Source organism: Electrona antarctica, assembly GCF_951216825.1.
Source record: "Electrona antarctica genome assembly, chromosome: 15".
NCBI classification, from domain to species: Eukaryota; Metazoa; Chordata; class Actinopteri; order Myctophiformes; family Myctophidae; genus Electrona; species Electrona antarctica.
In genome coordinates, this window is record NC_136796.1 from 45734866 (window position 1) to 45745698 (window position 10833).

Consider the following 10833-nt stretch of genomic DNA (forward strand, 5'->3'; position numbering starts at 1 on the left):
GTTCAGTACCATTTGATCCTTGCAGGGCGCGGTGGAGTTTCAAAACGAACCGTACGTAGTCAGTCTGAGCTGATAATGCAGACGTTGTCCGGTGCTTCAGTCTGTGCCCCACACACACACACACGCGGCTTGCAGGCTTTTTGCTGCTGTTCATTTTTGTTCAATGCATTTAAGTGCATGGGTTATTTCTCCTATGTTTATTAAAAAAAAGAAAAAAAAAAAGAAACACATTTTGCATCACACTACGTTGACGAGTCTGGGTCCCCCCTCCTCCTCCCCTCCCCTGAGTTCTCCATATGAACCCTTATATATTTATATATATATATATATATATATAAAAAGACTGTAATCGCGGCGGCAACACTTCTGACCTCTTTACCCCCCACATCAACGTCTACTCAGTCCGAGATGACTAGGTAGGTTTGGAAGGAAGTCCGGGCATCCGGAGAGGGTCCTCAGTAACGGAAGGAGGAGGATTCTACAACACCTCTCCCTTGACGACGGCCGTCTCTTCCCTTTCTTCTTCTTCCTTGTCCCTCCACTCCACACCGTCCGTGACCCCCAGCGGCTCTCAGATACGTGGAGATTAGTAGCGTGCTTTCTTTATAGGCACGCGGCGGGCGGAAGAAGAAGCATGAAGCTCATTTCCTTCCTCCCACAAAATCGCCGAAGCCAAGTGTCCGCCGGCGAAGCCGTCGTCCGGCTCCCTCCTCCAGGAGGTACGTGACATCTATGGCTGTGGAGAAGCAACAGATAAAGAGTTTCAGGGTTTTTCTGTCGAAAACCGAGAACTCCTAGTACTGCTGGTTTTCTGTCCTACGCGAAGAACCCTAGTTCTGCTAAGTTTTCTATCCTACTACGAGAACATCTTAATACCGCTGGTTTCGTATCCTATACCAGGAACCTCTAGCATCGCTGGTTTCTCATCCCCGCCAGGATGCAATAAGAGTATTCCGTGTTGGGATTACCTTATCTCAAGCGAGTCCCTTGCAAGTCGGCGCTTGTAATTAATCACACATGCTGAACAAACATGCATGATCACCAGCCTATAGGTCTACTCCACCGGTTTTTGGTCGTTTAACATAAAAACAAAACCAGCAGTACCAGAAAACCAGGATCATACCAGGGCTCTCCCGAAAGGACCAGGTTTCTGAGGAAACATCACCTCCTCCCTCCTCCTCCTTTAAGTCTCCTCACCATTCTTGCTGGGCGTTCTGTGCAGGAGGTCCAGCAGGATCTTGTTGAGTCTCTCCCTCTGTGCCTCCCTCCTGCCCAGCCCCGGGTGGTGGTGGTGGTGGTGGAGCGGAGAGGAGGCCGAGGACGAGGGGAGCTCCAGCATCTCTCCCCCCGCCCCCCTCTCCGTCGTCGAGCTCTCCTCCAGCTCCCTCCGCTGCTCCTCCGCCTCCTGGCGCTGCTGCCGCCGCCGCCGCCGCTCCTCCTCCTCCACCACCTCCTCCTCCTCCTCCTCCTCGTCTTCATCCTCCTCTTCGTCCTCCTCTTCATCCTCGGGGTCTCCTCCCCCCTCCCCTCTCCGCTGGGTTCTCTGGGGCCGCGCTGGCGCTGCTGCTGCGGGAGCACGCTCCTCGGAGGCCGTGTCGCCGCCGTCGTCCTCTCCTCCTCCTCCTCCTCCTCCTCCTCCTCCTCCTCCGCCGTCCTCGCCATCCAGGGGGAAGTCGTCTCCTCGGTCGCAGGAGGAGGCGTCGTCCTCGCAGCCTCCCGCTCCTTTGGGACGTTCGCTCTTCCAGGCCGACCGGCCGCCGTTCCGCTTGTAGTTGTCGGGGACGTAGTGCGGCTGTTGACGAGAGTTGTGACAACGTTAAAGATAACAGTGGACTGGACGGCGTAGCGGTGGAGATGCTCGTCTCGCCTTGTGCCCTTTGTTTGCTTGCTTAACCCATTTTGACCTGAGATCAGATTCTAAAAACATCCTGACAGTTTTCTGAAAAAGCTATGTTTCCATGTCAGTCGTTCTTCGATTTTTCAAAAATAGCAGACCTGCAAGCTCGTAGCGCGCCACTCGGTGGCGCGCTACGAGCTTGTAGATCTGCTATTTTCCAATAGCTAAAGCATAACATAATGCTAACACCGAAAGGGGTTCCCGCCCCAAAATGGGTTAAATCCTAAAGCCTAAAGGCTACATCATCTACTTTGTCTCCCTCTCAACTTTCCTACCGTTTGTTGCCCTCTCAGCTTTTCTATTATCCTGTCTCCTTCTCAGCTTTCCTACCAAATCTCCCTCTTACAGTTTTCCTACCATCTGGCTCCGTCTCAGCTTTCTTACGGTCTGTTTCCCTCTCAGCCTCCCAATCTTCCTCGTCTTGGTACCTCTCAGCTTTGCTATTTGTCCCTCTCCCTCTCATCCTTTCTCATGTTTTGTTTTTCTCCTCTAAACATGTCTCTCTGTATGATGATGTGCAGCGTCAGTGCTGTAAATTATATGGCCAAGCCAATATGCTGGCACGGAAGTTTCACATGTGTACAGACAACGTGAAAATAGCACTTTTTAAAACATATTGCACTCCACTATACACGGCTCACTTGTGGTGCCGTTTTAGCAGTGCAAAAAATGAAAAAACTTCAGGTGGCATATAATGATGCTTTTAGAATCTTTTTGAAACTCCCAAGATGGACCAGTGAAAGTGAGATGTTTGTAACTAGTAATGTACCCACCTTTCATGCTGTACTGAGGAATTTTATGTTCAGATTTATGTGTAGATCGAAGGAGTCAAATAATGCATTAATCATGGCCTTAACAGGGTTCACACAGAGTGATACAAGGTTCTCCTCTTGCTTTTGGAAACACTGGAGGAAATGTTTATATGTTTTTTAAATGATTTGCTGTATGGAGTGATAATAGCCTGATTGTGATAGGCTACCTCTATGTTTTATTGTTTGTTTTTGTGTCTTGTTTTTGTATTTTGGACCTATAGTGTCTGCAAATAAAAGTTTATATGTAGATAGATACACTGTACCATAATAACAGACAATTGCCATTGTTATCCTTCATCTCAAATACATAACAGGATATTGCATCCATTCTTATTACAAGCACTCATCACTGTGTAATTAGTGATCTGTAGTAATGAAAAAGGCGTAGCATTTATTCACGGAAAAATCAAAAGATAGTCTATGTAGCCTGAATGTGAATCTGTCTGCAAGGTGAGGAGTAGTAGGGGGGGGGGGGAATCGGAGTTTTAATTGTCTAATGTAAATCTCAAAGAAAGATGTATAATCAATGAGATTTTGTTAAAAACTGTTGTGTTTATGCTAGTTGTTTTCCTTCTGGTCCCAGTCAGAGATCATCAAACAAAGACTACTCACACTCAGAGGCGTGAAAGACATGCACCTATGATGAAAACAAAGGGAATGCAACCCCCGCTATGTATGATGGCATACAGTAGGTGTCTGTAGTACTCTCTCTGAATGAGAGAGATACTCTTTAAGAGTTTTAACTTCACTTCAGTTCTATAAGCTGTACAACTGTATTCACTCTGATTAACCAATACATCAGTATTTGGGGTGCATACTTAGTTTAGACTAGTCATTGGTTAGACATGGGTTAAGGTTAGGTTTAGGTGTGCTTCCCCGTAGGGTGAGGGTTTGAGATAGGTTGTAGTTGTAGGACTAATGACTGGTCTAACCCAATGACTAGTCTAAACTAAGTACTGTCTAAACTAAGTTTCATAGAAAGAAAAAAAACATTTTGCTTTTCAATAACTGAAAGGCAACACAACAGACTACACTAGAGTGACATACATTAGGATATTATACTATTGTGATATGGCTTAAGTGTTACATCAAAATATAAAGAAAGGATCGGGAAAGATCAAATGATCGCAAAAAACAAAACGTGATCGGGACATCCCTATAGTTCGAAGCACAGGGTAAAGCAGAAGTGATCGCCCTGGTTTAAGTGCAGTGCTAAGTCATACATTGAGCTGTAACATTATCTCCCCCCTCCACCACCCTTAAAATAGCTTCCCTGGCGTTTATATGAGGGCAACGACAGCTCTGAACAGTCTGTCCTCTCCCTGTCTGACGACAGCGACACCGACACTCACCGAGAAGTCTCTTTTGGGCGCCAGGCGCTTGGGGAAGTGGTTGAAGGCGTACGGCTTGGTGCAGACGGGGTAGCGGTTCCTGTGGATCTTGTAGAAGAGGTGAGCCGACTTGTCCAGCCGGTAGTCGCAGATGTAAACGTCCTGCTCTTTGATTCCCTTGGGCCGTCCTGTATAGGGCAGAGAAACACACACACTCAGGATTAGCATGGAGGTTTAAACCCATTTAACCCATTCTGATCTGAGATCAGATTAAAAAAATGTCTTCTACATCCTGACAGTTTTCTGAAAAAGCTATGTCGTTCTTCGATTTTTCAAAAATAGCAGACCTACAAGCTCGTAGCGCGCCACTCGGTGGCGCGCTATGAGCTTGTAGATCTGCTATTTTTCAATCGCTAAAGCATAACATAATGCTAACACCAAAAGGGGTTCCCGCCCAAAATGGGTTAAACCCATTTAGGCCCGATGTCGAAATAAAAAAAAATGATTTTTTTCTGAAAAACCCTGTGTTTCCATGTCAGTGGTTCTCAACCTTTTTCATGTCAAGGACCCCCATAATTATCTGTATTTGGCCGCTGACCCCCATCTGAAAATATGTTGTTCCAGACACCCCCCCCCCCCCCCCAGAAGCAAAGATATGAGTTAAAAACGTTCGCTGTGAAAGCATATAATATTCAAAGATTTGCGCCACATATTCACGATTTTTCAAAAAATAGCAGACCTACAAGCTCGTAGCGCGGCACTCGGTGCCGCGCTATGAGCTTGTAGATCTGCTATTTAAAAATATCTAAAGTGTAACATAATGCTTTAAAACACCAAAAGGGGTTCCCGCCCAGAACGGGTTAAACAGGTCAGTCATGTCTGATTTATGCTTAGTTGTGTGCACCAAAAATAGCAGATCTACAAACTCAAAATGCATCGAGCAGCGTGGCTGCTTGTGAGCTTGTAGACTGGACATTTGTTTTGAACATGACACCGGGATAGATCACACTTAACTGCACGGTAATAGTTGTAGGTTTGCCTCATATGGTATTTACACACCACTAAAATCTCCGGAGCAGGTGAGGGTTGAGTGGCACACAGACACAGAAAAGCATTACTACTGCTATACAGTACCATTTTTCTTTCCATTGGGTGCGGGGATTAAACCAATATGCACTGTGGTTAGCTTCAGTCTTCACTGTGTGTGTGTGTGTGTGTGTGTGTGTGTGTGTGTGTGTGTGGTAAATGGTGCATTTATATAGCGCCTTTATCCAAGGCGCTTTACATAGATTGTGCATTACATTCACCCATTCACACATTCACACACCAATGACAGGGGTGCAAGGCACCAACCTGCACATCGGGAGCAATTTGGGGTTCAGTGTCTTGCTCAAGGACACTTCGACACTAACTCTGGGGGGAGCCCTGGTTGGAACTGGCAACCTTGCGGTTACCATCCGGCCACTCTACCCCTGAGCAACCGCTGAGCCACACACCGTGTGTGTGTGTGTGTGTGTGTGTGTGTGTGTGTGTGTGTGTGTGTGTGTGTGTGTGTGTGTGTGTGTGTGTGCGTGCGCGCTCTCACCTTTGCAGTAGGTGTAGAGGTCGAGGACGCAGCACGTCCCCACCACGGCCTCCAGGGGGATGATCTCGTACAGCGGCATGCGAAACAACTCGTTCTGGTAGAACCGTCGCGACGGAGAATGGTGGGTCTCGTGAGGACGGAAGTAATGGTGGCCAAAGGCAAACCTCTCACCCCTTACGACAAGGAGAGACAAAGAGAAAGAGAAGTAATGGTGGCCAAAGGCAAACCTCTCACCCCTTACGACAAGGAGAGACAAAGAGAAAGAGAAGTAATGGTGGCCAAAGGCAAACCTCTCACCCCTTATGACAAAGGAGAGACAAAGAGAAGTAATGGTGGCCAAAGGCAAACCTCTCACCCCTTATGACAAGGAGAGACAAAGGGAAAGAGAAGTAATGGTGGCCAAAGGCAAACCTCTCACCCCTTATGACAAAGGAGAGACAAAGAGAAGTAATGGTGGCCAAAGGCAAACCTCTCACCCCTTACGACAAGGAGAGACAAAGGGAAAGAGAAGTAATGGTGGCCAAAGGCAAACCTCTCACCCCTTACGACAAGGAGAGACAAAGGTAAAACAAGCGCTTTGTCAGCTGCTTTAATACGACTGGGGAGTTTTGTTTAAACTGCGGATTAAAAAACCTGCACTGTGGGGAAATGATTCAGCAAGCTAGGAACCTCTCGGTGTAGAATTTTATGGACCAGCCTTGACAAAGTATAGAGCGTCGCAGTCCCGCCACCTACCACCAGGGCCCAGGAAATGATTCCCCGTTCATTTTCCTCATAGACATTTCAAAAAGTATTTATTTAAAGACCTTTTAAGCGTCGTACAAAGCCAACTCGAGTTGTGAGAAATCATGACAGCAAAAACACAATGTTTTGGGCAAAACAAAGAATTAGAAAGAAGAAAAAAAACCGCAGGTTACAACACTTTTTTTGTTGTTTTTATTCTTTGTAATTATTTGTTGTTTGTTGTCATGATTTGTCACAACTCGAGTTGGCTTCGTACGACGCTTATAAGGTCTTTAAATAAATACTTTTTGAAATGTCTATGAGGAAAAATGCATTGGGAATTATTTCCTGGGCCTGGCGTCGTCATGAAAGGGGGGCGGAGGGGACTGCGACGCTCTATTCCACGGGAAGCCAATTTAGTTCCCTAAACTGGTTCCTCCTAGCCTGGGCAGCATTCCTTTTGGGGTTTATGACGGGAGCGTTGCGTCATGGTGTAGTCATCAGGCCGGAACCCTCAATCTGGAACTTTCCTTTCCCTCAAACTGGAAGAATAATACCTTCCAAAAAAAAGTAGCCTCGCGTTGCCAGACTGTTGCCTCTCGCAATTTGAAATGCTTATTGTTCCGATTTGAGGGTTCCGGCCTGATGACTACAAATCAATGACTACAACATGACGTAACGACATCATCCTGATGACTACAAAACAATGACTACAACATGACGTAACGATATCATCCTGATGACTACAAAACAATGACTATGACATGACGTAACCATATCATCCTGATGACTACAAAACAATGACTACAACATGACGTAACGATATCATCCTGATGACTACAAAACAATGACTACAACATGACGTAACGATATCATCCTGATGACTACAAAACAATGACTACAACATGACGTAACGATATCATCCTGATGACTACAAAACAATGACTACAACATGACGTAACGATATCATCCTGATGACTACAAAACAATGACTACAACATGACGTAACGATATCATCCTGCTGACTACAAAACAATACTACAACATGACGTAGCGATATCATCCTGATGACTACAAAACAATGACTACAACATGACGTAACGATATCATCCTGATGACTACAAAACAATGACTTCAACATGACGTAAAGATATCATCCTGACGACTACAAATCAATGACTACAACATGACGTAAAGATATCATCATGATGACTACAAAACAATGACTACAACATGACGTAACGATATCATCCTGATGACTACAAATCAATGACTACAACATGCCGTAGAGATATCATCCTGATGACTACAAAACAATGACTACAACATGACGTAACGATATCATCCTGATGACTACAAAACAATACTACGACATGACGTAACGATAGCATCCTGATGACTACAAAACATTACTACGACATGACGTAACGATATCATCCTGACGACTACAAAACAATGACTACAACATGACGTAACGCTATTATCCTGATGACTACAACACAATGACTACAACATGACGTAACGATATCATCCTGATGACTACAAAACAATGACTACAACATGACGTAACGATATCATCCCGATGACTACAAAACAATGACTACAACATGACATAACGATATGATCCGCCCCCGACCGGATCATTCGGCAATTTAGTAACACAGACCGGTAATCCAGTCTGGCAGTGTGCCGCGGGTTCGACTCCCGATCCCGACGGCCTTTACTGCATGTCATCCCCCCCCATCTCTCTCCCCATTTCCTGTCAGCCTACTGTCTGTCCCTCCATAAAAAATATATAAAATAAAGTTTCCACCCAGCTTTAGCCCATTCATTGAATTTAGAGACCACCAGGTGTATCACGTAGGCAGAGATCCCTGACCGTCTGGCGACGCGAGACTATAGCAGACAGTAGTATAACGGCACGGGCAGTAGTTAGTCTAGTGTTCTGTCCGACTCACTTTTCGTTTTTCCAGAGTTTCTCAATGCGGAAGATGTCCAACTTGTCTCTGTTGACGTGAGACAGGAGACGGTACGACTGTCTTACAGGCTGTCCCTCTGGGGTTCGTCTGCTGTCCCTCATCAGGTACACACAGTCACCTGAATGAAACGCACGCACGCACGCACGCACGCACCGCACGCACGCACCGCACGCACGCACGCACGCACGCACGCACGCACGCACGCACGCACGCACGCACGCACGCACGCACGCACGCACGCACGCACGCACGCACACACACACACACACACACACACACACACACACACACACACACACACACACACACACACACACACACACACATGCACACACACTTTTGAATGTCTGACCAACTAACTTTCAAGCTTCAACTATTTGAATTAAAGGACAACTCAATGCAATCCAATAGATGAAGTGCTGACATACATTCATGTGTTCTGAAACACCGGTCTAATTTGAGTTTGACATACTTTTGGCTGTTCAAAGTGATCGTATTTACCATTATCATCTGCATGCTCAGCAGATTGTCTAATACGATACAGTTTTTAGTGTAGTTTATTTCGATCATCATCAACCATATGATACAACAGGTCATTGCAAATAATGTTACGTCCCACATTTCCTTTCTTTCGTTAGAAAAATGTTTGACCTTTTTCCACTGACGCAAACTAAATGGAAACTAAATGAAAACTGAGCTATGATGACTGAAACTAAGACTAAATATATCGACAATTTCGTCAGGAAATAAAAACTAGACTAAAATGTTAGGAAGGGACTGGTGGAAAAGAGATCCAGTATAAGTCATTTTACACTTGGTTGCATGCTGAAAATAGCCGATCTACATCGGGTATTTTCAGCAAGTGTAAAATCTGCCATTCCGACGGCACCAAGGCCCGCCAAAATGCAATTTAGTCAACTAAATCAACTGTAGATTTAGTCGGCTAAAATCTTATGATATTTAGTCGACTAAAACTAGACTAACAGTCAAACATACCAGGTGACTAAAAATGTGACTAAGACCAAATGAAAACTATTCAAAAGACTATATGACCAGGCTCTGACAGTAGATCATCCTAATTAGCCCTTCACTAAGTCCCTCCCCAACCCATCCTTGTCCAATAGGCACGTTAGCAGCGAAGAAAGCTTGACCTGCATAGCAACCGTTGCTAAACTATTTGGATTGGCATTGGACAATCGCTTTTTGGGGTGGGATTTAGTGAAGGGCTAATAGACCTCTGTGTATTGTATAAGGTGTGTTTGAGTTAGTTACCTTGGTGCAGCAGGAGTTCGTCCCTGAGCAGGCAGATGTAGTAAATGGAACCCGACTGGGCGTAGCTGGGCTGAGGCAGCATGGGGACCTCCTATACATACACACACGCACACACACACACACACACACACACATAGGGACGTGCAGAGAGTGTTAGAGAGGCAGGGGCTGAAATCCCGTTAAGAGTGCACTTTTGAACAAAAAAATAGCGAAAATAGCAGAGCATAGTGGAGATGCGGTGTGTAACGACATGGATTTCGAAAACACATTTGTTCAACGCCAAAATACTGTGTTCAAGTTCAGGAGACTTCGGGGGAAGAACGGCAATTCTCCTGATAACGCTGCCTTCCTTCCAGCATGGAAAAGAGTGGCATTAAATGCTGCATTCGTGGTCTGGAGAGGGCAGTCATCTCGCAAACAACGCGTGTTGTTGAGAGCTTGTAGATCGGCTAGATCGCTGAATGTTCTCCGACAATTTTAGGCATTTTAGCAGACGCTCTTAATCCAGAGCAATTTACAGAAAGCCAGGACAACACAAGGTAATACATCAAAATGTAATGTAAAACCTTCCTACTCTCGAAATGTATAAGACTGGCAACGCTATGGGATGCCAGGTCAATATTGGTCGTCGAGGCTAGGGCAAGTGCTACGGCAAGTGCTACCTAGGCTAAGGTGGAGTCTGACGACGTGAGTCTTCAGATTGGTAACAGATACAGTCGCCCCTTTTCCATCTCGCCCCACTACTCTACCTAGCTGTAAATAACAAACATAAATTAATGTTGGTGATTATATAAAAGGTATTATACTAGACGAAAAACAGTCTAAGTCCACACTATTGATCCATAATGTATAAATGATAAATAAGGGTTCAGGACAACGAGGCCTTTTCGTGGAGGGGTCAGAATGAAATTTGGACTTAGACTGTTTTTCGTCTGTGGTACTTAAGTTCACTCTGTATAGAGCGTCGCAGTCCCGCCCCCTTTCATGACGACGCCAGGCCCATGAAATAATTCCCAATGCATTTTCCCCATAGATATTTCAAAAAGTATTTATTTAAAGACCTTTTAAGCGTCGTACGAAGCCAACTCGAGTCGTGACAAATCATGACAACAAACACAATATTTTGGACCAAACAAATAAGAAGAAAAACAACAAAAAAAGTGTTGTAATCTTTTTTTTCTACTTTCTAATTATTTGAAACTTTCCAAAACATTGTGTTTATTGTCATGATTTT

General features: G+C 45.1%; 1 protein-coding gene across 1 annotated transcript in view; it reads right to left on the bottom strand.

The window, feature by feature from the left end:
* Window positions 1-595: 595 nt before the first annotated feature.
* ash1l (ash1 (absent, small, or homeotic)-like) overlaps window positions 596-10833 on the bottom strand; it is a gene marked incomplete at its 5' end in the record, with an annotated part of 70226 nt that continues 59988 nt past the window's right edge. Inside the window, 4 exons of the mRNA XM_079522127.1 lie at window positions 596-736; window positions 1198-1390; window positions 1451-1792; window positions 4062-4228. Coding sequence (XP_079378253.1) covers window positions 642-736; window positions 1198-1390; window positions 1451-1792; window positions 4062-4228 — 797 coding nt within the window. The 3' untranslated portion in view covers window positions 596-641. The remainder of the gene's footprint in view (window positions 737-1197; window positions 1391-1450; window positions 1793-4061; window positions 4229-10833) is intronic.